Below are 27,667 nucleotides of genomic sequence, written 5' to 3'. Positions count from 1 at the left end.
ATCAGTTAAATTCCTACTTTAGTTAAACTGTATATTCCTCTATCTTGCAACCTTTAGTTGTGACCTCTATATCTCTCACTGTTTAAGTTTGCTTCCTTCTCACTTACCGCCATACTGGGCTAGATCTCTGTTTAAAAGGGTGATATCTCTGTGTGGACTTAGACAAAATAAAAAACGCACTGTTAAGTCTTTTGACCTTGCCTTTCCCACTGTTGTTTCCACAGGTCTTGTGTGTGGGAAACCTCTACAACCCAGATGTCCGTTACTCCTTCAACATACCCATCGAGCAACACAGGGAGCAGTTTGTGTGGGATCCCTCAGGCTCCTGGCTCGAGTGCAACCGCATATGTCAGGGTAAGACCTCAGCTTGGCTTCCAAATCTCCACACATAGAAATAAGAATATGATAACTTCTCTTTGGCCTCAGTGAATCTTGTCAATATCAACATATTGTATGTACTTTTAGGCCCATAGTTATTTTACAAGCTGCAATATTTTTCCATGTGAAGAAAGGTTTATTTCTGTAGAGCCTTGTGGTCTAACGGACACGCACATTTCACAGCTACTCTTGACATAAACAATACAAATTTACCACGGAAAAATGTATATGACCTATAATGTGTCTTACATCTCTTATTACATGAAAGTTGAATTTCTTGGACAAGGATCTAAGTGTCAGGGCACATTATGATTAGGATTTCTCTTGCATCACTTACACTCACCTCTTGATTTAGAAATGTACTTTCTCATCCCTTCCTTCCATAAACCCCCCTCCTGGCAACCCCAGTGTGACCCTGGCTAATCACACCTTCCCCTTCGCCTGGCCCTTAACACAACTAAGCCCCTCAAATGTCCCTTAGAAGCAAGCTAGTCAGGCTCCCAGTGGGTCAGAGGGCACAGTGGTATCCAGTAAATGGATGTATTTGTAGGGTCTAAGACCGACATGGACCCCTAAGGCTGTATGATGAAGGACTGGATATTGGAAAGCTGGTCAGACTTGTTAAAGGTGAAGAAATGTGATATTTTGGCAAGCAAAGTGTCTGCCAGATGTTATCTGATTTGAACCCTGCTTTTCCCCATCTGTCTATGTGCATGTGTGCAGGTGAGCGAAGGCGCAAGGTGGTGTGTGTGCGTAAGAGTGATCACCTCGAGGTATCGGACCAACGCTGTGAACATTTACCTCGTCCTGTTTCTGTTGCTGAGCCCTGCAACACTGACTGTGAAGTCAGGTGCGCATTAATGCACAAAGACACACACATGCACCCACAAAACAAATTCCTACAGAGCACACAAGGCCAAACTTTCTATGCATCCTCTCACACAGGTGGCATGTTGCTGGAAAGAGCGAATGTTCTGCTAAATGTGGCCCAGGCTACCGTAGCCTGGATATTCAATGTATGAAGTACAGCCTGATGAAGAGACAGAGTGGGAGGATGGAGGCCAACGCCTGTGGAGATGCCGCAAAACCTCAGACTAGAGAGCCCTGCCATGGGGATTGTCTGCTTAAGAGCTGGCAGTACAGCGCATGGTCACAGGTACAGCCAGTGGAAAAATTGAATTATATATGCTGGGCAAACTGACAGAATCCAAATTGAAAGGAAACAAATAAAGTGAGACCCTGGACCAAATAGGGGCATATTTACCAATTGTTTATATATTATTTATTATGTCTATATTTCTAATGTCTAATAATGAACACAATATACTGTATATTATGTGCATTTCTTTTTCCATAGTTTCCATGCATCTATGATGTATTATGTACCATACAAATCTAAATTATTTTGAAGAATATTTCTGATTTGCACTCTAATTTCATTTTCATAGTCATTTCATTATTGGAGAAAGTACAACATAGATGAACTGGGCTGAACATGTTTAATGTATTCTTGTAAAACAGTGCTCTAAGACATGTGGACGTGGGAGCCGGAGCAGAGAGTCTTACTGTATGAACAACCTTGGTAGACGGCTGGTGGACCGGGAGTGCAACGAATACCAGAGGGTGGTCACTGAAACCTGCAGCGACCAGCCGTGTCCGAAGTGGACTGTTAGCGAGTGGAGTGAGGTGGGAACCTCTCAAGCACATTTATACACACAACCACACTTACAGAAGCAGTAAGAAGATTTGGATATATCTTTACAATCCCTAGAAAGAGACTGTAAAACAGTAATCTACAAATGTTAGAGTAAGAAAAACTAGCCTAAAAAAAAACTGCTTAGCACTAATTTATAAATATTTATAAAGTTTAAGTCAGGGGTGTGTAATATGATACAGGGGGTGGACCAGAGCACCATAAAATATAATGCAGTTATTAGGTTACTAGCCACATCCAGTGCAGCCCAACATAACAGCCCTGCAATAAATCCTTCTTTATGAAGCTTATTTTTTTGGGATTTATTAACACTGTCAGACTATACTATACTATTAATGTATCTCCATAATAATTTTAGAGGTTTAGTTTAGGTTTTAGGTGTAGTTTAAATTGCTGTTGCATTGTATTACAGTGTTTCTGATATGTGGTTTTCCCTCACTGGCATAGACAATTAGGGTAGAAATGGTGGTTACAGGGGAATGTCTGATTTTGAATGTGTTTGAATGTATTAAATACTTTTTCTCGACCTTTTCCACCATCATCACACAACCTACCACACCCTACCACACACTCCTTCCCCATCCAGTGCCTGGTAACTTGTGGGAAGGGGATGAGGCACAGACAAGTGTCCTGCAACGTGGGAGCTGGGGAGGAAAAGCTGAGCGAGCACTTCTGCGACCCATCCAGCAAACCGCCTGCTGTGGGAAGCTGTGAGCTGCCCGAGTGTGCATCCTGGCAGGTCGGCGTATGGGGAGCGGTGAGTCGTGCAGACACACACACACACACGCCCACACACACACACACACACACACTCACACACTCACTCACACAGATGAGACATAGACACACCAGGGCGGGGTGACTTGATGCAGTGTTTGACTGAGGAAATGGGTTTCATGTGTGGCTGGCTGTCTAGGAGTTTGACTTATATCTATTACTTCTGTGTGTGTGTGTGTGTGTGTGTGTGTGTGTGTGTGTGTGTGTGTGTGTGTCGTCACAGAGAGAGAATGTGGTGTGTAGCAGGGATGGTGTATATGTCAGTGTGTGTGTGTGTGTGTGTGCGTGTGTGTGTGTGTGCGTGTGTTTGTGTGTGTGTGTGTGTGTGTGCAACCTGATATACCTGCAAGTTACGGAGGAGTGTGCTCTGACTCCAGCTGCCATTTCCTCCATGGTGCTTTCACTTTGCCCTCATATCCTGTCAGACTAAACCTGACCCACAGTGCACACGTACACACATACACACACACACACACACACACACACACACACACACACACACACACACACACACACCTTCCTATGCATTCAAATCTCTGTATAGGGTTAAGCACAAATTGAATGAAACATGTATGAATGGGTGTCTTTGGTCATTCATAGTCTAGTTTATACATACGTATAGTTTATATATACATATATACATAGATCTAATGGCCTCCCACATGCGTTTGTATGAAGTCAGATAGTGGTATTTACAGAGCTGGTATATATTGGTTCGTTAATGCCTGTGTAATTATAATTTGCTGCTCAAATAAACCTATCCTGTGGCACTTCCTCTGCTCTCGTGTTTTACACGAATGTGGTCGGATTGCCTCGTGTGTGAGTTAAGAATTGGGTTCTCAAGGGTTGAGTTAAGACTGTTGATGTGAATGTGTGTGTGTGTGTGTGTGTGTGTGTGTGTGTATGTGTGTGTGTGTGTGTGTATATGCATGCATGCATGCATGTCAGAGTCTTACCCAGGCTCAGCTGAGCTAAATCTCGAATGAGGCCCCGTCTAAGATATCAGCCTTGACATACTTAGATAGAGTTTGAGATAACTTGCGGTTGACTGGGCTTCTCTCTTTTTGTGTTCATGTGTGTGTATGTATGTATGTGTGTGATTTTTGTCTTTCAGTGTGCAGTGACCTGTGGCCATGGTTACCAGATGAGAGCTGTTAGGTGTGTGTTGGGAAACTACGGTGACACAGTAGACGATAGAGAGTGCAATGCTGCAGCGAGGCCTAGAGACAGTCAGGTAAAAAAGTGTTAATAACTGCTCATACACTGTCCAAACTGCTCAAATAACCAAACGTTCAGTATTCAAGGTTCACCCTTATTTGTACCGGAGCCTATGATTTGCTCTTGGGGTAACGAAATAAAATGCAAGTTATAAAAGAACAACACCATTAAAGGGGTTATACAGGATTGAATGCAGATGTTATATGCGTCATCTGAGGTCAGGACGTAAACAAGATACAAGGCTCATTATAATCGGTTTTAAGGAAAGTTTGCTTGGTTAAAGGTTTTTTTTTGTGTGTCCAGTAAGATTGAAGTTTGCAGTTTACAATGAGCAGGGCCCTCTTGGACAGTTATAAGAATATGCCTCCCCTAATATAGGTTCAAGGTTAATTTATTGTCATTGTACAAAACAGGGTTGCACAAAGAAATGCAGTTGTAGTCCCGCTACACAAGAAGAACAAAAGAAAAACAGTAGTGCATTCTTTGGAGTGCATTTTTTGAATTTGCATCAGGAGAAATGTAAAAACAAAAACAGTAGCAACATAAACACTGGTGAATGTTCTGGGCAGATAATATGGCCGGCATCTTAACATTAACAATTCGACATCAGTGAATTTCAGTGGGTCCCATTTTGATATAAAAATGTTGATTAGTTCAGCTTTAAATCTCCGGCTTGATTTTTGAAGAGAGTTTTGAGCCTTAAAACATCACTAAGGGATGATTGAGCACAAGAACTGCTAGACCATTCAGCAATTTAGGTGGCTTAAAGCATTGTTTCTCAAACTTGTTACACCACGTACCACTTCAGAAAATGGGCAATAATATTTTACCATTATGGCCCGTGTTAGAGAGTAGCATAGGACTACCCTATTCAGCTCAGACAGTTCATGCAGGAGGCAGGTTTATTTCTAAAAGCAATATGTATTGTTGACAGTCAGATCTAAAATCAAGCATGATTTAGAAACCACATTTTTTTGTTACAGGGTCACTTAGAATCTGATTCCAGTGGATAAGGTTGTGTGTGAGTGACCACATTCATTCAGTTATTTTGATGTTTTATGTAAGGAGGGCTCTATCTTTGATGATGCTCCTAAATTAAGCATTTGACCTTCACTACAAACATTAATGAAGCGAAAGTCGTAACCTGGTTAACAGCTGCAGCGTCTTTAAACGTTTGCCTGTTCTGCTTTGCTTTGACCCAAAGTCCAAATTAGTGTCAAGGTGGACATGGACCATAAGGCTGCAGCACACATTACCTGAGTGGTTTGTACATAAGAGCTCTTAGACCCTGACGGACACAAGGATGGGGGCAGAGAGTGTTGAACTGATGACATTTCAGTCTCCAGATCTGTCTCAGTTGTTGGAATCCACAATATGGACAGGCCTTGTATAAGCCGGGTCTACAAGCTTTGGGTAATGGAACTAAACAATAAAAGTAAAGGTTTTCTTTTTTTCTTCTTTTTTACAGCTGGAGACATCCTCAACCTTGATCTTTGCATCCAAGGGAGTGTGTTTAGAAATATTTTTGTTTCAATGCAGTGATGTATGACTCACAATAATTAATAATTTTACTGTATTTGCACGTTGTTGTTTTTTGTAGGACTGTGAGATGCCGGCGTGTCCCTGGGCTTCTCCAGTACAAAGCACACCTCGTCCTGACAACTCCGCTCAGCTCCTGACTCAGTGGAGATATGGCTCCTGGACTGCTGTAAGGAAACAAATTGGGTTTATTGGGTCCATCGGAGCATATTACCGTCTGTGGGTTTACCTTATACAGTCCAAAGAATATACACAAGTGATGTGGTTTTTGTTGAATTTTAAACAAATTCTTGTAGTTTCATTTATCTTCCGTGTGTGTGTGTGTGTGTGTGTGTGTGTGTGTGTGTGTGTGTGTGTGTGTGTGTGTGTGTGTGTGTTTGTGTTTCTGTGTGTGTTTGATTGACCAAAACCACACTCCAGTAATGATTGGTCTTCTGCATGTGTGTTTGCAAATATTAGGTTGACATATTAAACTTTATTGTATATCCCAACATTCCTTCATTGTACAGGACCATGATCCTCTTTGGCATTGTCTCTTTTACCCCCTGATGCATCTACACACACATACTTACATGCACACACATATACGGACACACACACAGGCTCCACTGTCTGGGCTGAGAGGCCCCTCTGTCTCGCTGATACTTTGCATTGTTACTCGTCACAAATGAAAACCAGATTTCATCTAAACACAAGTCTACGGTTTCTAAGATTGAACCCCGTCTGTCAATCTGAAAGTCAGTGTGAGCTCACATGTCAAAGAGGCCAGCATCAGTGTGGTCTTACAGACACAAACACATACTGTAATACACACACCACACGTACACATGCGCATACATTCCCCCTAAGCAGCGGAACTGCCATCCTCTTTAGAGAGTCATTGATATGAGAGGGATATTAACATGCCTGTTTGAGCTGGGACCATTTGATTGCATTAGGTATTCATCCCCTCAGAAATGTTTACTACTGACACTAAATTTCCCTTGAGATGGCAGGTACAGCTATATAATGTAAGCAGGTGAAAGTTGATCAGGGAGTCATTTCAGGACACCAGCAATGGTAAAGAAAAACATCAGTCTGAGAAATGTAAGTCTTACTGAGCTGCAAGAAATCCTCCTCTACAAAAAAAATTGCATAATCTAGAGGAACTTGCTAGCATCAAACAAACCCTAAACCCAAGTCTATTTGTCAGATCAAGACCATTTGCCTTGAAACACGTTTAATAATTCAATGCAAATTGTGCTTGACAAGATTTTTTCTAAATTTCAAAAAAGAAAGATTTAATCATAGAAAAAAAAAAAAAAATCTTCTTACTGCAAAGAAACATGAATCAAAGAAAAGCTGAATTTGTTTTTACACCCATTTTGTATCCTTTTATAAGAAACAAAGGGGTCATTTGGTAACTTGACATTTTACATAATTGCAGCTTACCAATGTCATTTTATACTATACAATATCTAGGTAATTATATGTCTATTACAGGTACTATAGACCCACAGATACATGATATATATTGTATACAGTATATAGTATGCTCTCATTACCATTGTGTGCTGCCAATTTGCAAACATTGTATGGCACAGCTTACATAACACACAAATGTCATTTGTGTTGTGCATTGTCTGAACAGTGGCACTCTACCTAATTATGTTGTGTCAGGATAAGTAAAATGCAGCTAATGGCATCACTTTAAAAAACACACAATCCAAAAAAATTCCACATGAGACAAATATTTATTTATTTATTTTATTTTTTTTATTATTTTTTTTATTTTTTTATTTCTGCTTGTATCTGCATGTACTTCAGTGCTCGGTGTCCTGTGGCAAGGGGAAGCGGGCGCGTTATGTCAGCTGCAGAGATGCCCAGGGAGGGGTCGCTGACGAGTCAAACTGCGCCCTCCTGCCCCGGCCCCCCGAGTCCTCAGCCTGCTTCAGCCCCTGTGGCCAATGGCGTGCCGGGGAGTGGTCTGCTGTGAGTAAAACATCCAACACTGTGTCCAATCAGTACAGCTGTTTTCCACTTCAGAGACTTTCAGTAATTTCTCAGTTTATTCTTCCCCCAATGTTAAAATCACTGTGAAACAAAATGGGCATTTGGTACGGCTATGATCTTGGACAGTTAAGTATTGACTTGTGAATGTCAGCATGGGAAGAGCCAAAACGCTGGATGATGTCACTAAAAGACCAGTGGTGGGATTGTTTAGCTGGCAGTTAAGGAGCCAGGGAGGATCTACAGATACTGTCATGAGCTTTTAATCGAGAGTTCATGTGAAATGAAGTTGTTTTAAAGATATAAGCCCAAATTAAATTTCTCAGAGGACAAAGTCTTAAGTTTATTAAATCATGTCATATTTAGTATATCTCTACTCACGTTGTATTCACAGATACAGACTCATGGAGCTTCACATCATGAAGCAATTCATGGGCAGGCAATATCCAGTAACATCACGTAGCATCACATCAGTTTAGTACACAGTTCTCATAGCAATGCAGACCATAAAGTTGAGTCCATACTTTAAACAAGACTTCTACCTTTGAAGGATATCAAGCACTCAAAGTGAATTGTCAAAATTAGAGGAAAATAATTATTATTTTCCAAGATTGTTGAAATTATTGTTTGTTTATGAAATTGACAGTCCTCTTCCCTCACCTCAGTTTTTAACACCTTGGTGCTCTCTTCCCTGTCCCAGTGTTCAGTAACTTGTGGCGTTGGAAGAACTACCAGGCAGGTGGTCTGCTCTAACTACCACCAGCCAGTGGACCAGTCTTTCTGCGACCCGGATGAGAAGCCTGCGACAGAACAGGAGTGTACCGCTGCACCCTGCTCTTCTATCTACCACCGTCAGCGTATCAATGATCAGCCCTACGGACATCCCCAGGACCCAGGACGCCATCCTGGGCACAGCAGCTGGAATGTGCCCTCAGCTGACAACCAGTGGAGGACCGGACCCTGGGGCGCAGTATGTTAAGCATGTGATCTCTGGGGAAATAGGGCTATGCAGAAGTATTTTGTCTTGTGGTAGAATCATTTTAGAAATTCTAGTCAGAAGTTGCATCATTTACTTGTCGTGTTCAGGAAACCAATGAAGACCTTCTCATGGAGCTTTATAAATATTTTTTATTGGCACACAACATTTTACTTTCATAAGTTTTTTTTATGTAAAGCCAACATTATACATAGTTTGTCACGAAGGCCTGTATGTGTCTGTCTGTAAACACATTCTTGTAAACACATTCACTTGGAGGTAGCAGATGTTTCCTTTTCCCAGGGCAGAGGGCCATACATGGTAAAGGACTTTACAAACAGCACCAAGGGACAGATTGAAATGCATACTAGGGACTGCAGAGTATATATATATATATATATACTGTATATTTTTTATATATATATACATAGGTGTATATATATATATATATGTAGGGTGAAATTGATTGGCCACGAACAAACTCATATGGTTCTTGGTAGTTCAGGTTCCTAATTATCTTAATGTCCTTGGCCTTGGTTGTAAAAAGCAGGCACAATATTTTTTTGTCAAGCTGAAGTTCATTCATTATTTGCACTTAACTGTGTCTGGTATTTTCAGATCTGCAAGGAATCTGCTTGTGCCAAAATAGATGTGTTGGTGCAGTTGGGGTTGTGTCTCCTGTGTGTAGTTTTGTTTTCATGGTGCTATTTTGGCCATGTATTTTGCCCTGAAATTCCCTTGTGTACCCAGCTCAATCTTATCGCAAACACAAGAGCAAAGAGCTATTTTTGGTTTTACACGGTGGAGGTGCAAAATAGACCTTAGAAGCAATTCATAGGTAGCATGAGTTTAAGTCATGGATGCTTCTTTTTTTTAGTATTCATGTCACCCAAAACCACTTGTAGGATGTAGGAGGGCCTTTTTAGTTGATTAAATCTTCGTAGCCATATAAGTATATGGTATGTGCTCTTTCGCCCTGAGTTTGTGCTTTCACTTGCGCTTATTCACAGTTTCATGAAAACAGAGCCCAGTGTGTAGTTTTAAAGAGAAAATCTGCTCTTTGCTAGATGATAATTGACAACATTTGGCACCTAATGTTTCCGTTTTTTATTTAATTTCCCTAATAAGCACAATTCAGTTAATATATGTCTGTTACTCCATCAAAATACCTTGTTATTATACTGTGAAACTCCATTTTATTGATCAATGTTGTTTGTTAGAAGGATAAAATGTTTTGTGGGGTTTTATCTTGTTTTTCTGAAAGCCCTGAGGCAAACATTGTTGTATTTTGTGAATTCGTCCTCCCCAGCAGAGGCATTCATCTGAGTACACTGTTCAGTCTCACATAATGAACTTGACTGGAAGCGTGCTGCTGTTCAGGCTCACTCTGTCCTCCCTCATATATAAAGAGCATTGAATGTGCTCACTCCCATTGACAGTAGGGATGTGTCATTTTAATTGGATGCAGAGCATACCTACTGCTCTGTTCAAGGCTGTGTTGTTCAGTGTTTGAGATTGTCCTACATGGACTGATGTTTCCCATCTTTGGAAGACAATTTTGAACAGTGCAGCTGGACTTGGTCTTGGCCAGATTCAGATAAATTCAGCATAACAGGTTGTGTATTGTGTTTGTGTGTGTTTTGTATATGTGTGCCTGCATATTTCTGGTTTGTAAACACTGAAATCACAATATTTTATTCAGTGAAATCTGTGAAATCCTTGACCACACTATATTATGTTAGATGATAGATCAGTTTTCACAAATGTATCTACTAGTGCTTTCTGAAGCTTCCAACCATATCACGTGGCCTTCTTCAGCAAATAGAACTTGTGACATCATGTCATAATCCTATATCAGTGATTTTTTCAAAACTTTTCCTGAAAACTTTAAGGACATCACATCCATGTTGGCCAAAAACCTGAGCATGGAGAACTGTGGATACAGTCAAAAGCTCCAGAAAAAATGGGAAAGAGAAGGTTGAGTTTAGAATATTTAACATAGCTAAGAAAAAATAATATACACATGGCAAAACTAAAATATATGTCCATTCCACCTATACCAATCATCTAACTAAGAAATTGTGTTCAGTTACTCATACTAGGCCTTTCATGCATAAAGTATCTGTTGCACCTTTGTGTGTGCATGTGTTGTAGTCCTCATTGCCACGCTGTGTGCTCTGCAGTGTTCCAGTACCTGTGCCGGAGGCTTCCAGAGGCGAGTGGTGGTCTGTCAGGATGCTGATGGACACAGCAACAGCTACTGCGATGAGAGGGTAAAACCTGCCGAGTCCAAGAGCTGTGACTCTGGGCCCTGTCCTCTGTGGAACTACGGTGTCTGGGGAGAGGTGAGGTTATACTTAGAGTCTGAAACGGCATTCTCTTCCACTTCTTTTTTCCCACACACCTTTTTTGTTTTATCCCTATCGTCTGTTATGTCTTCTCTGTCTGTATGTCTGTCTCTCTCTTATCACTTGTTATACAAAAACCAGGCATTTGTCCAATCTCAGTCTGAAACAGCTGTTAGTTAGGTTACTGGTGTTATAAAGTCAGTGCTGAAACAGTTTAGAAATTTCCCACTAAATTATAATTGAATACATCATTTTTTGTTTGCTAACCTCAGTGCACCCAGACCTGCGGTGGAGGAAGGAGGACTCGCCTGGTGGTTTGTCAAAGGCCTAGCGGCCAGAGGCTAAACGACTACAACTGCGACATCCTGGACAAGCCGCCCGACATGGAGCAATGCAACCTGCAGCCCTGCCCAGGCTCTGCCACCTGGCACCGCCGACCATGGAAGCCGGTACGATAGTACTTACTCATTTTCCTCCAACACTTATCTTCCTCACTGAGGGCGCGTCACTGTGAGTAGACATGGTGTGCTAAAATGACTTCAGACGTGTGTACTGAGTGTGTTTTTAGCCTAAAACTGTAGGAGATCCTAAAGTGAGCGCTGGGTATCTAGTGCCACTGTTGGCTAGCCATCTCCAGCCCACCCAGATGGGCCCTGCAGTGGCATGGTGCTGATTAGAATCAAGAAAAAAACCCACAAAAACACAATGCTGCTCCACCTAGGGATTCAGTAAAAACACATGGATCCCATTTTGAGCCAAGACTCAAGATTAAGACCTAAAAATCAGGACAGTGTTGTCCAACAATGCCATATATGTAGAAGCATAACTCTAGAAAATATTTATTTCATATATGAGGCGTGAAGTAAATGTTCTTTGTTGTTATTGCTGTCTTCACCCTGTATCCGAAGTACACAAGTGTATATTTGTGTATAAGAGTTAATATTATGACCTTTTATTGAACAGCAACACATGACTGACGGTGTATTTTGTATGTGTATCTTTGTACAGTATGATTTTATTTTTCAAGTAGCTGGTTTTCGTTAATGAATATTCTATTTAATATTTTTGCTGGTGCTTTTGGTCAAACCTCTCGTATCTCTCTATGAGTAAATACAGTTTGTACAGAGGAAAATATTTTCAAACCATGTTTCATTTTTATTTTTGATAATGTGTTTTTTTACTAAAGTTGAAATGCAAAACGGCTTCATCTCTGTCAGAATAAACTATTTTAAATCATCTACATTGTCACAAAAGCAAACAAAATTATAAACAAAAGATACAAATACATCTTAAAAACAATATCCCAAAACTTAAAAGTGCTGTAAGTGCCTTAAAATGCAGAATGATTGAAAAATAAGCCTTATACTGTGGGAAGCATTATTCTTAAGATATTATTCTTAAGATATTAATTGTTATTTTAAGTTTTAATAAAGTATATTGTACAATATATGATGTAGTCTATATCACATATGAAAACAGGCATAAACTACACTGTAATTACCATTTATACGTCTTTCTTCACCTGGTTCTTACTTTATGTACAGTCAAGCCATTGGGCACACTCAATTGTTTTTGTCAGATGTCACAAAAACAATGGTTTGTCAAAATGAATCATATTGTTGAAAATGGTTGGCACTTTGGATTTAATCCTAACACCATATCTGTGAAAGGAAGTGAGTCTGAGGTTTAATCCAGTTGTTCTGCAAACAGCCACATGAACAAAAATGGCAACTTTAAAATGCAATTTATGGTCATATTGATATTCATTATGATAAGGTGCTATTCAATTTAACATTATATAATGGTGCATTGTCGGTATCAGGAAGATAGAGTTTTATCATATTTCCAAGCTTAGAATGAATTTATTTATTCTGTTAATGGTAGGCATCATCAGTGCAGTTTATTGAACATAAAACTGTCAGTAATTCGGGTTATCATTGGACCGTTCTTTTTCAGCTTTCATCGTTTGTCCATAAAACTAACTAAAGCACACAGATACCTCCTTATAAAGTTTGTGTCATTTGTTGCTGTGTCTCTTTATTCCTTTGGCCAGTTTTTGTATTTCTGAAGGATTTTCTTTTTTTAAATGAAACTTATTTATTTGTTTACAATAGATTATTAATTGTTGCAGCTTTAATGTTTTGTTCCAGTTTAGATTGATGTAACACTTTACTTGAATTATTTGTCATTGTAAACAGCACCACTACTGGTTGGGGCCTTTTACAGTATACAAGGAGAATACCTGCTTGCCACTTTTGCCAGTGTCTGCAGTAATATGACCTGATCAGTGATATCAACATGCTATTCCAAGGGCAACTATATATGCTTATGGGTAACAATCCTGCATGAGTGGCTTTGGTCCTGTTGTGTTGCGTCACATACATTTTCAGATTCTAAGGCCAGCTTTGTTTCCAATCTGTAGTTAAAATATGCTACTGGGATAGGCTAGCATGTGGAAACTATAAATGCTTGTTGGGACGTGCAGATTTGATCTTAATAATATGGTCAAAAGAAGCTGCTTTTATCGCTTTGAGTTGCCTTAAAGAGCAACTAAACACGAGCTGAAATCTTGTTTTTACTGACCTTCAGTGGTTAAACCCTTCAACTTGCTGCAGGAATGTAAAGGTGCAATCCAGGGTGTGCCAGTACAGCATGACATCACTGATAGGCGTGGTTACAGGTGCAATTAGGCAGCGAAATACTGCTAGCAAGTATCTAGTTACACTTTAAGGTCATTTAGAGTTTGACAGCCATATGACAACTTATGACGTATCCCAACAAATTTACAGCTTTCGCTCAATGCAGGAGCCACAGTATGTGTTGAACACTTTGCAGTGGTTGTGCAGCTTTGCAGATTCAGGCTCCTGCAAACAATTTGTGACCAGTTTTAAAATGTGACATGTAAGCACCCTGAATTATATTTTGTTTAAGGCAACATGAAATTATCTTGACACATATTTTAGGTGAAGTGTTGCAGTTGGCGCTTTATTTATGTCGGCGTCCTCTCAGCGAGGATTTGTGCAGTCTCCTTCTTTGTTCCTTTGCTTCTCCCGCTCTGTGTGTGTGTGTGTGTGTGTGTGTGTGTGTGTGTGTGTGTGTGTGTGTGTGTTTCATTCTCAACCAAGACTTCTACTCCAACCAAGACTCCTCAGCCATGGCAGTTTCACTCCCACTCCTTCATTTAGTTTTAACCCTGTGGTGCAAAGTTGCTGAACTCAACGCAACAACTGTACTTTATTTTGCATATTTTGGTTGGTTGTTGTTCTTTTTGCTATTTATTTCATTCACATGCAAAATTATAAACATGTTGAATTGGCTTTTTCCCATTGTAAAGATTATTAAAGAAACATAACTGTGAAATTTGTGTTGTTTCTCAATGCAATATTCTGCTGGAAAACAAAATACAGGGCTGTACCTTTTAACAACTGTAGTGATTTCTACTCTAACGGAAGAGCTCAATTTGTGCTAGGTTATGAACACATAAATCCTCCTGACATCTCTCTAGGGAACAGACTTACAAGATGGGAAAACAAAATAAGACACAGTTCACTGCAAAATAGTAACACTTGGAATATAGTTTATTGCTTTAACAGTTGTTGACACAGTAGTTATTCTATCATATATATTGTAGTTTTAACACTTTTTAGACACTTATATGCTGTGCCACACCATGGACATGCAATACAACCAGCAGTATATAGTGTGAAGCTGAGGTACTATAAAGGGTTCATAGAAAAGACTTGACTTGTAGGTATTTTGGTATTTGACCTTCATTTATCTTCATTCTGTTTATCGGCCTTTTTCAGTAATCCATATTTAATACAGGCCTCTGCATAATGTAGTTTAAAAAACACTGCAGCCTTTTTCCTTTCATGTTTTTTAACACTTTATTTTGTAATGTCCCTGGAGAAAATATACACAGTCCAAATCAAACTTTGGTGCTGGGTGGCACATCTGTTTACCATTGCATTAATGGAGCTCTCTGTAATGCATTTGGCAGGAGACCTACAGAGTATTACTTGTGCTACAACAATAATTGGTATTAATGCATGCTGGCAAGGGTTGTTTAGTTGAGGAGATCCAAAAGAAAGCCATGGAAAGCCAATATTTAAAACTTCAAAACACATTGAAATAGCTTTTTAAAGCACCTGTGTGAGAAGTATTATCTGACAGTATATTAAAAAAATGTAGTTATTCAAGTACAATGTTTACCATAGACTTCATGCAACTCATAATAGACCATATCAGTACATTCTATTATAGGAAACCTCTAATTAACCAACTGCAGTGAAGCATATATTTAATATGGCTATATATAAAGCACCAGTGAAGCATGTGATTCAACAAAAATTATTAGACTTAAATCAAAGGGTAACATTGGTTAACAAATGACCTTTATACAATTACCTTCTATCATATATTACAGGAAGCTGTCACACCATTTTTTTTAAACATTCTAATCATTTTATAGAACCAAACATTAAACATTGTCTGAGTGAAATGGCAAAACTTTAGAAGCTGATGGTCTTTTAGAGGACAGAGGGTAATAAAATGGTCAAGGGGTTCTTGTATTACATAACATTGTCAACATTTCTCATGGCTTCAGAGTGCGTCTTACCTTATGTAATGGCCTCTTCTGTTGGTAGTATCCCCAAAGTATTCTTCTGTGCTAAATAAAAATACTTTTTTTGCAACAGCAATATCGGTCACATCAGTTTGTAGCAGTAGCTCAACCAAAAAATCCTGGTAGTTTTTTCAATATATCAAATATATTCTTAAATATATATCACACATGAAAAAGATTCAATATTATTGTATACTGTTTAATCCCCTCTTGGGGAAGTAGTTAACACATTTATTATTCCACAGATACCATTATGTTTAAGACATTTTAGCCAAGCCATTACTATCTATAACTTGCTTGCAGAGAAATTATCATGTAGTATACCATCATTTATTAATGATGGTATACTACCCTCTTGACAATGTTCACAAATCTGCACTGCTTTCTGATAAACATTTGATCAACGAGTAATCTTTTATGCTGGCATTCAATAACAGAAGGACAATTATGTCCAAAACTATTTTTCAAATGTCATTTCATTTATTGCTTTAGTTTGTCTCTCCAAAATAATCTGCCTCCATTTTTCTCCCTGGACCTTTAATCATTTCTAGTCTAGCAGTGACAGCTTCAAAATGAATGAATGATTGCCAAATGCTATATTTATTTTCCAAATACAGGTCATCAAAACATATTTGTCATATAAAGAAGAAAAGACACAACACAATCATCACATTTATTGCACACATTTATGATTGCAGACACAGTTCAACATAAACTATCAGGAAATGTAAATATCATTAACTAATAGTAATTACCTTAAAAGTAATGTCGAAGTCAGTGTGTGCAGGCAGCAACAGTAAGGCTGTGTGTGATAAATTGGCAACCAAGGCACCATTTTAGTAATTTATGCCTGTTTGTTGCTAACAAAAACATACCGTTTCCTGTCAAGAGTGGGGTTCCCATGGAGGGGGGATGGCAGTTTAGCATCTGTGAACTAATCAGGCTGCTTCAAATGAAATCCACATGCACACCATTGACATACTTGACTTTGGCCTGAGGGCAGTGGGCGAGAACACTCTCCGAACCTGTCACCCTGGGGTCGGCTGTTTGTGACATCATTGGGCTTGTGTTTCCTGATCCTGCACATCTGCCAGCCGAGTGTGAGCAATAGAAGCGGTGGCTGGAAGGTCCCCCATGGTCCTCACAAGCACGGTTCTTGTCATGGCTTTAATCTAAATCTGAGTGGGGAGATAATGTTTCAATTTGGCCTTTGAGAGAAAGCAAAATAGTTCAGTTGATGATTCGCTGGTTAAAAGTCAAGCACTATGGCCTACAGATTTTGGCACACCATTAAGACTTGGGAGACAGAAAACTAGATGCTGTTTGATGTTATCTGTTCTAAATATTTGGATCACAGCATGGCTTTCACATTAGGAATGGAAGTCTCTTTTGGGTCAAGCAGTCAAATAACCTGAAGATAGGCTTAACATATTACCCACTGTAATATTGATTTTGTTCGCTAGCATTTGCATAAACACATTTATTTGTAGCTTAGAGAGCCGTTAAAAGATCATATTAATGCTGTCCCTGTAGAGGCTAAGCCCAATTTGGAAAGGAATAAGAGTTGACTCGGAACCACAATGAGTTTGTGCAGGGCGTTTAGAAATTAAGAGAGAAGCCAATCTAGTAAGGGTAGATGTTATTTTGTGGGTGATCCGCGTTGGGAGCAGATGCAGTGAGATGAAATGAGAGGAGACAGGGCGTGAAAGTCTGGAAGCATTTATGTTGGTCTACCCAAGGCTCGTCGAATGATAGGGAACATGGCCTTACTTTGACACAGGTTGAGAGCGCCTGCTTTTCCTCAACTCATCGGACAAGTATTATAAAGTTCTTTTAAGCCTCTGGGAGTCACTTCTTAGATTCCACTTAAATGTATATTCTTCTCACATGAGGCTACCGCATCAGACTTGTTGGGGCCTGGTCCTGTTCGGGCCTGTCGATGCTATCGAGTTGATGGAGTGAAATGGAGTTTATGGGACTCAACATCTCTGTCAAAGAGCTTTTTCCCCACTTAGGGAAGAGGCAGGGATAGATTGGTGTGTGTTCAAACCCACTTTAAGTAACAGAGAGCTAATAGTCCATTTCAACTTACAACACTGCGTGATACTTTAGCTAGAGATTTAGCTGTACTTGTTTCGTACTATCTGACTGCATGTGCTGTACTTTCCATGTGACTTATACCTGTCAGGTCTGTTTCTAATGGTTCTATGTTAGCAGGGCCACTGGTCGACAGATGTGAGGAAATTCCAGTATGTCAGTCAGTACCTGTTACACTATTCATCAAAGTTGTTTCCACTTGCTACTAAAAGACACAAACATTCACTGTTGAGTATTCCCGCACTGTATATTTCTAGGGCTGTAACGATTCTTGTCATTATTAATTAATCTGCCAATTAATTGTTTGGTCTATAGTACTGCAGTAGATCCTCACAATTGAGAAACTGAAACCAAATCAAATATTTGCCATTTTTGCTTGAAAATTTGACTTAATTAATCGATTGTCAAAATAGTTGCTCATACATTTTCTCTTGATCAACTAATTGATTAACCACCTTTTTGTTGCAGCTCTATGTGCGTTTTTACGAGATGCAACATTTCAGCATGGGAGCAGTTAGAATGTGCAACTACTTTTCCTTCTTTATTTGTTAAAATGACAAAAGCTGTCAAGGAGGGCCTGTATTTTGCATTACCAATGCCTCTATCTCTTGTCGTCTACTGTGGCTTTTTCTCTCGTTTGAGTGTTTACCATTGACAAAAACTGGAGAGTCTACGAAAGGATCCTACTTGTTGAATCTGAGGGGCTCAAACCAAACCCTAATGTTTATTTTTTGACATTGTAGACAGATGAAAATCATTTGTCGCTGTGCTGGAAATGTATCAACCAGGCAGGGTACATCAAGAACAATTTTCAACAATATTTTTCACTTTTAATTTATTCATTTTTCTCACTGATACATGTTTTTGAGTGGGTTTTTCCTCTGATGGAGGCATTTGTCCGATGTCAAGGCCCATGGTCACGGCACAAGATTAGCAAAGCTTCAAAAAGAAATACAGTGGAAAAAGGGGTTTGGGTGGTAAACACTGCAATTTGCACTTAAATACCAATAGTGCTCCCTGTCGCCTCTATAATAAAGGAATATTGTAATTAGTGTTCTGCTTTTGGATTTGTGGTAACAAGACACACGCATACCAGGTATTTATTTTCCTCCATGTAAGACCATGGAAAACGATATTATTCTCCTCTCTCTTTATATCTTTTTTTCTTCTTCTTGTAAACGTAGATACAAGGTCAGGATCGTCCACTTTCTGGAGCTTTTCTCATACTTCGCTGTATGCAAGCTGTGGCAAGCTGGTTGCTATGACAGATTACAAAAGCAGCTGTGTAACATTTAGCAGGAAGAGGGACTTTGACTTGAACGTTCGGTGTCAAAGGACACTATTGTTTTACTTTATGGCTGGTCTGCTGTATTTTTCAAGTTTTGTCATCAAGAATTAGCTTTTTTCTATCTTTTCTATAGTTATTCCTCATTCCCATCTGCAGCAGAGTACTGAATTGAGCAGTGCTGGATGTTTCAGTATAACAGTAATGGAAAAAGCTCTAAGGGGAATGTTTGGACAGACAGAAAAACTCAACTGTTTTGTCATTTCATTTTGACTTATTGTTTCTTGGTGTATCTATTCTGAGTGGTGTTGACTTAAAAAGGAAACTGTGTTGAAGAAACAGTATATGCCTACTCAACCATTTAACTTTTTAAACATGGCAAAGTCATACTTTGACATGGAGTGCAGAATATGTTTATTTTAGTACGCTGCAGCTCCTGCCGCTGACAGGCTGTCAGGAACTGCATTGACAGAAACAGGAAATTATTTCCACATCATATAATCAGTTGCATCCTGCCAGCAGAAGATATCTATATTTTGCACATGGATATATTTGCTTGTACTTTTGTTTGAATACATCTTATGGTCTCTATAGTTCAAAGCATGTTGTGAAATTGGGCATGGATAAAGTTAGTAAAGGTTAGCGTGAGGTGAGTTGGATTTATAGATTTCACACTGCTCCTGTGCGTGGTTTCAAACAAGTCTGGATAGCTATTTTGGCCTGATGGATAAAAGATCTATGACTCTTGACATTCCTCTGCCCCATGACGCCGCTCTTACCAGCTGTTCCCATGTTGACAACATGTGTTGTTTTGACTTCTGTCTTTGAAACTCCCCAGCAAAACAATACCATGAAGCAGCCTGCATGTTCTGTGACCCTGATCTTCCTCCCTCGTGTCTCCTTCTTTCTCTGATTTGCAGTTTAAGCTATTTCACCAGAGGAAATGATGATACTGATTAAGTTATAACAAAAGACATGACACTATCTTAAGCATTCAGTTCCCAACTGTTATTACTTGCTCATTGCATGATTTGTTTTACAGATAAATTACAGTTTTGCATGAGCATTGTTGACCATATAGAGCAGTTACCTTTTTAGTATCAACCTTGACAACATGTAGCACAGAGTATAATTCTACACTCCCTTCACACTTGCAAGTTTGTTCTTGCTCTGGGTCAACACTGAGCTCCTTTGAAGAGTCCATGTAACTACAGTTACCATATGCTTGGTATTACCATCCTCTTGCATTGCAAGCGTGCTGCAATGTGATTGGAATTCGACCTTGGCTGTCACATTTTAAGATATGGTCTCACTTAGAACCATTAAATATAGGAAAGATATAACCACAAACTCATTTGTGGTCTAAATTGCCTTTATTAATGTCAACCTTTACTTTTATACTTAATAATGCATCATTTCTATCAAAACTTTCATGGTACATTACTAACTAGTCCTGTTAGCAGATTGTGTTTCATAATACAATTAGTTTCATTATTAAAATTAAATGTAAGAATAAACTAGTATGTCAAACAATAATGTTAAATACAGATAACGTTATCACTGATCTGGCAAAATCTGACATTTGGCAAAACTCACATCAGATGTTTTTAAGGGTCTTTTTGATTTCTAAGCTGCAACATAAACTGTTGTTTTCAAAACCCTCAATTCTGCTTTTGTAGCATAATTATAGCTCTTACAGTAAATGTTTGAATGCACTGCTTGAGGCCATAGTGATCAGTGATCAAACAAATGTATATTCACACACAAAGCAGTTTTGATTGTTTTTTTGTGGCATCTACCTCCTCTGTGTGAGGTACTGTACAGTATTACTGTAGCTGCTTGATAGCCATATTGGCTGAGTGACAGAAATGTAAACTCTATTCAAGTTTGTCTTAGTTGCCTAACAGTTTCCATGTGTCCTATTGGCTTACCTGTTCACAGTAAAGCAGTGGGTGGGGTCATCTTGAGGTTGACGCCTGCCAGTCCTAGACAAAGACATTATTGCTCAAAAAAAGTATCTGATATCAGTCTGGTTATCCTGTTAGAAGTTATCTGTAAGACATCTTTTGTTAATTTAATGAAAATCAGACATTTATGTTTAAAACTCCCCAGGCTGTTTTGTGGTTTAAATGGTTTAAGGCATTAATTAGCTGGGTCTGGTTTAGCACTCAATTATGTTCCATAAATGTGAAAAAATAATTAAGAGCTGCCTGTTCATTACGTATGGCTTTAAATATCAATAATGTCTCTCTCTCTCTGCAGACGTTCTGTTTTGCTTGGAAGAAACTTGTTTCCCAAAGGCAGTTGAGTCATCCCATTTTGTAGTAATCTATATTATGCCTAGATGATCCTCACTGGATTATAGTAGAATTAACCTGCCTAATCATGTGAAATTAATTGCTGGGACAACGTGGGCGGGCAAGAGTGTTTAATTTCCCGTGTGACCCATTGATCTATGTGTTGTTGTTTTTTTCAAAGAGTTCTCTTTGAAAAATCTTTCCATATATTCAAAACACTCTCACACTTCAGCAACATATTATTGTAACACCAGAGCACCAACATAACCTGTGCAAATGGAATATGACATTTATAGTTCAGATAAAATACATGCACCAAATACTAAATACTATAATTTTATAATATAATCAGGTACCAACCCTCAAAGGACATGCAATCATTCATTTTAAATTTGACATCACCAAACACGGACGCAACTATTTTTTACGCAAAGAAAATAAAGCAGCTAGACGGTAACTTGTCACACTTGTAGCGGCTGAAAGTAAGTGACAAGTGGAATAGTCTTACCTGAGTGGGTGCTGTTGAGTGAAGCAGCCCAGCTGTAGATCGGTGAAGCAGAGGTCCCTGAGTCCTTGCCCTCTTATTGCTCTCAGAGGTGAAGCTGTCCTCTGGTCCCACGAGCTGTGCCAGCTCTCTGTGCTCTGTGTTACCAGCCCTGATTAACTAATGGCTGACAGATGAGGTTGGCAGGGTGGAGGGAGGAGCACATCGCCATATAGCGTCTTTTCTCCCACCGCTAAAATGCAGAGACAGTTCAGCTGGGGGAGCACAGCCCGTATGGATGCGATTTCCTTTCTTCCTCCCTTTTTTTTCTTTTTTTTTTTTCCTCTTGCTTTTACAGCGGTAAGGAGGGGCTAACCCTCTGCCTCACACCCCCCCCCCTAACATGTTTGCCTGTCTCTGGTCTTGTCTGAGGTAGAGGGAGTTCTGTTATCATTTTTGAGTGAGTGTGCAGCGGTGTATGTGAATCCGCCATGCTCAGGACTAGTCACTCAGCTCTGGCCTCTGGCTTTGATGTTCTCCGTCAGCTGAGCCGGCCCTGTGTTTAAAATGCCTCGGTAATTACAATGTGTATGATGCATGTGTGTGCGTTGTCAACCACTGCCCTTACCACACTTAAGAAGAAAATGCTGGAGATGGCTTTGTTTGAAGGGTTCAAATGGATGCCCAAACGTTGATCGGTAGAGATTTTTTAAACTGGGAAAACGGCCTTTTAGATGGAGAAAGAAAAGACAAAATCCTCAAGACATTTGCAAATTTAGGTTTCCATGGTCTATCATCTGTAGTATGATCAGAACTATGAGCACACAGAAAAAAAATGGGTGTTTGGTGTTATGCAACATTCTGAGATCATAATTAGAGGACAATGCAATATTATGTTGATTATCTGGACTGGAAAATATGCTAAGACAAAATGCAACTCTCCTCGTCTTGTGCATTCGATTCCACCACCCCATTTTTGGAGTGGCTTTGTATGGGTGCGCTCACTCGTCAAGCAGAAATAGCGGGCACCCTAATTGCTGTCTGGCCTCATGGGGACCGAAGACTAGAATATTTTCAACTACAGTCTCCGGCAAATGCCTTTTCAGAGCTGTCAGGGTGTCTGGTTTTTATTCATCGTGTTTTTTCCCTTACTTCGGTGTCGTCTCTCTAGCTTTCCTGAAGTATTTCTGGGTTCCTTATTCGTACCAGATGATTGTCTCGCCGTGTGCATGCATCCATGTTTGCGCTCTGCATCTTTTCTTCCTCTTGCCTAGGCCTCTGCTATTCACAGCAGCTCTAAAAGTAATTCCTCTGTTTACAGGTTAAATAGTTGGCTGCATTCCATCAGTGTGCGAGTGTTTGACAAAACCCTTTGGTGAAATCCATTTAAGTTGCTCAGTTAAATTTGTTTGCAGTGTGTTCACTTGGCCATGAAATGCAACAAGGAAGCTGTTAGGTGCACTGAGTGCACTTGTGTCGAGGTTTAAATAGTCTATATGTATTGAGAGAAACATTTTGTTATACATTAATTTTTACACCTATGGTTCTGTTGATTCCTTGTTTCTACGTTCTCTGGAGGCAAATATATAATTTTATGTAATACCTTTCTTGAACCACGATCATGACCACTATCATTAGAGATTGAGAGCTATGATCTTCTACAGGACTTTGCTAATATGCCTTTCTTTTCTCTCATTCTCCACCCATCCCCCCTCTCTCCCCTTCCCTCTCCAGTGTTCAGTGAGTTGTGGTCGGGGGACCAAGCAGCGGGAGATAGCCTGTGTTTATCAGAACCAAACCAAAATAGAGGAGGAACACTGCGGTCATCTGCCTCGGCCGCGGATGCAGAAGGCCTGTCGGGTGCGGGGATGCCCCAGTTGGAAGGCCAACAAGTGGAGGGAGGTATGTTTGCTCTTCTCGTCATCTCCTCTGGCTCACAAAATAGCCCCGGCTCTCTCAGGGACCATACTAACAGTAACTGCTACTAGCAGCTGAGACACAAGCACAAACACAGCAGAAGGTTTCCAAGAGGTTGCAGATGCAGGACATGTACACACCAATAACCACTCAGTTTATTCTTGGTCAAGATAATGTGTCATAGTGTGAACTAAACACCACAGGCTGGATTTTTAAAACAGTTTATGCAGTGCACCTGACATTAAGATCAGTCAGGTTTGAAATAGTCAAAGTTTTAAAGTAGTTGTGTAGTGTAATCTACGGCTTTATGTTGAGCAAGTCCTTCTTTTGAAGCTTTTTGTCAGACTACACACTGACCAGCATGTTTCAAGAGCATTGCATGTTGCATGACACACACAAAAGCTTGTACGCTCAAACCACATTCTATACACCTAATCTAATTTGTTTGTTGCTCAAAACACACAGTAAATATGGAGATCCAGAGTTGCAGCTGAGAGCAGCCCAGCTTGACATCCCATACAGATGAAAGCATGATGTTAAGAATAACACACGTCCTGAAGCACAGCAAGTTTCTGTACCATTGTACACTAGTGCAACCAGACACTGGCAGGGCTAAGGCCACGTATAGAGAAGTCGCTAGGAGTGGTGAGGTCACAGTCATTGCAAAGCCCACCACCCAGCCGCTATATCTACTACCAAGAGGAGATGCATGCAGCCGCAACACAGTTTTGGCTCAAAGTCACTTCGAAGATCTCACTTGGAAGAAAATATTGAAAACCAAATTTATCTCAAGTCGTAGAGCAGAATGAAAGGAGGAATGATCTGTCATGCTCTTTGTCATGCTCTGTCAGATTACCCTAAAGAACAAGTATACTGTATGTTTAAAAAAACACAATAAATACAAAGAGCTTGCACTGGTTGCCTCTTAAACCTGCAATATCAAGGGGTGTTTTGGCCACTTGGGGGCTTGGGAAACATCTGTGAACACAGCATTGACATGTTATCAACTTTTAAGTTTATATTGCTAAGTGAGAGTAAAGTTGGCAGGCTGAAAAACCCAAACAATGGAAAAAAAGACATGATAAAGCTCTGTAGAGCCAGGTGATAACAATTTGTGGGTTCATCATTATGACTGACCCCTTTTACATACAAGTTCAAATTATATTGATTACAGCTGCTTTAAGGTGTGTGTGTGTGTGTGTGTGTGTGTGTGTGTGTGTGTGTGTGTGTGTGTGTGTGTGTGTGTGTGTGTGTGTGTGTGTGTGGGGTGAATATGCTTGTACCACATCTTTTCTGTCACCCCTTGGCTAAACAATGCTTCCTGATCACGCTTTTTTAATTCAAAGATATTCTCAAAAATATTTCCATCTCCTGTTTAAAAATCAACCCTATCCCTTTTCCATTCCAAGTAACTGTTAAATCCCAAAAGGTCCATGAAGAACCACGTCCTCCTTCTTTCACAAGACTCCTACCACTCCCCTCTCTTTGAGGGTGTCCTCCCCTCTCTCTCTCTCTCTCTCTCTCTCTCTCTCTCTCTCTCTCTCTCTCTCTCTCGCTGGTGTCTGGAAGCCATCATCTTCCTCTGCATACCACCAGCAACCATGAAATCTTCAACTAAAGCATAAAGACATGTTTTATATCTTAATATCCATGCATGTGACAACTTTGAAACCTCAGCACCCACTGTTTGAGTTATTCCACAGCTCTCAGTCACCTCTGAGTGGGGGTGTTTTCTCATTTTTGACTAGAGCTGTCCAACTGTGCAAATAGTTTTGGTTTTATTTAACCAAATATCTGCATCCACTCTAAAACAATTGAGGTGAATGGAATTTTGTTTGTAAGGCATGAAATATACATTTGGAAACATAAAAATGCGTTGTTTCCATGTTTCACCGGATAATCCACTGAAATATGGTCTATTTCTTTGGTAGAAAGAAGTTCCAAAGACAACAGTTCTCAGTGACTATGTTTAGATGCATATAATATTCCAGTTTTTGCCTTAATTCCAAAAAAGATGATTTTCCGACTAAGCACTATACATGTTTAATGAAAGTGAGTATTCCACTAATATTCCCGTTTACATGTAGCCGTGCAAAACAGAACTTGTTGGATCGTGCAAACACAGCGTCCCTCTTTCATTCCTTCAACCAGATTCTTGAAAAGGTTGGCGTAGCGATGTTTGCGCATATCCAAAAACCTGTTGATATCCAAGTCTTTGATCATGTTTAAAAGTAGCTGTGTTTCTCCTTCTTATTGGGTCTCCAGCCTTGCAAACTGTTGACTGGTTGGTTTGTGTACAGAAACCATAGCAACGCACGGAGCTGACCATAAGCCTGCGATAAAAAACGATTGTCTCTACCGATTGAGACGCATATTCCAAATGCGCTGTATACATGTCCAAACAATGCCTCTAAAACCGTATTAACAGTGGCTATAATCACTTTTAACAGCAGGTTTTATTTCTAATGCTTTTAAAAATAAATATTTTTTTTTATTTTGAAGGACATATTTCCTGTGATGCTTTTTGATCTCTTTCCAAACTCAAGTCCTTGACCCTTCACATTCAGCCACACACTCGGTAATGATAACACACAATTGCAGCGATAAACGAACAACACAAACACATCTGGAAGTTTTCGGGAAATTTGATACTCTCTGTATAATGCACAGATTTTTCTGCCTGTGTGAAATCGCTGAGGCCTGGCATGGTTCTTTGAGGTCTGTAGGAGAGTTGGAGAGAAATCAGGCTGATCAGCTCAGGCCTTACAGAGTACTTCCTCAGTATGCAGGTATGCTTCTCAAAGCACATCAAAGAGATGCTTGAGATAGACCTTTGTGTGACCCCATATATACGTCTCACAAAGAAGCGACAAACTGGCTTTGGATTTACAGTATTAAGTAGAACAGTAGATCAGACACTGCAGACCAAACAAAAAAAGTTGATCACATCCTAGCACATATGCCATGTTTTCTCTATTGGTTTGCTTCCACATTGGATAGCCCAGTGCAAATGCAGACTCATGTCTTTCCCTGAGCCCTCCAGACTTTTGCCATAGACTTTACATCGAGATGACATTGTGTACCTAAAAATAGCTTTGCTAGGCTTTAGGTTAAGTTTAACAATAATTGAACCTTCATAGGATAAAAATAGGAAAAGGTAATATTTGAATTTGTTAGCAGATCGAGGTGTCTTCTTCAGCAGTTTTACAGACATGTCTTTTATAACAACACGGTCTCACGGCAGTTTGTGTAATTGTCACGTTATTTTTAATCTGTTGATTCGTGTACAACAACACGTTTATCTCATTTTTTTCATGGTGGCCAGCACAAAAATATTAATTTTCGACGAAAGCAAATGTCACACCCCGGGACACGATCCGCGGTCTCTGGGGGACACGCGACAACAACAACGGGATGGCGGAGGTTGGGTTTAGGAAAAAAACAACGGGGAAAGGACGCCTCACACGCCGGGAGACGGCCGCGGGGGACGCGCGACAGTAACGGGACGGTTGTGATTAGGAAAACAACGGGGAAACAAAACATCACACGCGGGACGTGATCCCCGGTATCCCGGGTGAAAGTCCTGTATTGTTTTCAGCTTTTCATACTACTCCCTGTTGTAATCACGAAATATGCTTCCCATTGAAATACATTACTTTACATTTTCTTGCTGGCCACCACGAATAAAACGACAAAAACGTCCCCGTGAACACGAATCAATAGATTAAATAACGTGACCATTTCACGAACTGCCGTGAGACTGGTGGTAGATGAGATTTTTTATTTTGCAGTACCATGGTTAGCCACTGGGACAAATTTGCACCAAATACAGAGGGACCCAAATCGAAGCAGCAGAGGCCGACGTATCCTGACTTTTAGTCTATAGTCCAAGATTCTACATTTCCCATCTTTCATTAGACTCCCCTATCTAAATGTCCACTTATTTTAGACCTCACCCTTCAGTTTGTAACACAGACTTTTTGTGAAAAATGTGAAGTCTAATCCAAGATAACCCTGATGACAT

At 39.9% G+C, this 27,667-nt stretch overlaps 1 protein-coding gene and 1 long non-coding RNA gene across 2 annotated transcripts in view; one reads left to right on the top strand and one right to left on the bottom strand.

The window, feature by feature from the left end:
- LOC144522365 (A disintegrin and metalloproteinase with thrombospondin motifs 20) overlaps positions 1-27,667 on the top strand; it is an 84,567-nt gene that overhangs the window by 46,603 nt on the left and 10,297 nt on the right. Inside the window, exons 18-29 of the mRNA XM_078257384.1 lie at positions 225-354; positions 1,102-1,228; positions 1,324-1,534; positions 1,900-2,064; positions 2,679-2,849; positions 3,984-4,103; positions 5,688-5,795; positions 7,433-7,597; positions 8,316-8,585; positions 10,775-10,936; positions 11,212-11,388; positions 23,461-23,628. Coding sequence (XP_078113510.1) covers positions 225-354; positions 1,102-1,228; positions 1,324-1,534; positions 1,900-2,064; positions 2,679-2,849; positions 3,984-4,103; positions 5,688-5,795; positions 7,433-7,597; positions 8,316-8,585; positions 10,775-10,936; positions 11,212-11,388; positions 23,461-23,628 — 1,974 coding nt within the window. The remainder of the gene's footprint in view (positions 1-224; positions 355-1,101; positions 1,229-1,323; positions 1,535-1,899; positions 2,065-2,678; positions 2,850-3,983; positions 4,104-5,687; positions 5,796-7,432; positions 7,598-8,315; positions 8,586-10,774; positions 10,937-11,211; positions 11,389-23,460; positions 23,629-27,667) is intronic.
- On the bottom strand, positions 16,141-22,049 carry LOC144522366 (uncharacterized). Its single transcript, XR_013502399.1, has 3 exons — positions 21,751-22,049; positions 20,877-20,930; positions 16,141-16,741 (listed from the first exon to the last, which is right to left on the bottom strand). It is a non-coding gene; the product is annotated as an uncharacterized LOC144522366 (long non-coding RNA).

This window comes from Sander vitreus, chromosome 8 (genome assembly GCF_031162955.1).
Source record: "Sander vitreus isolate 19-12246 chromosome 8, sanVit1, whole genome shotgun sequence".
NCBI lineage: Eukaryota > Metazoa > Chordata > Actinopteri > Perciformes > Percidae > Sander > Sander vitreus.
Note: the sequence above shows the minus strand (reverse complement) of the source record. Positions and strands in the feature narration are given on the sequence as shown.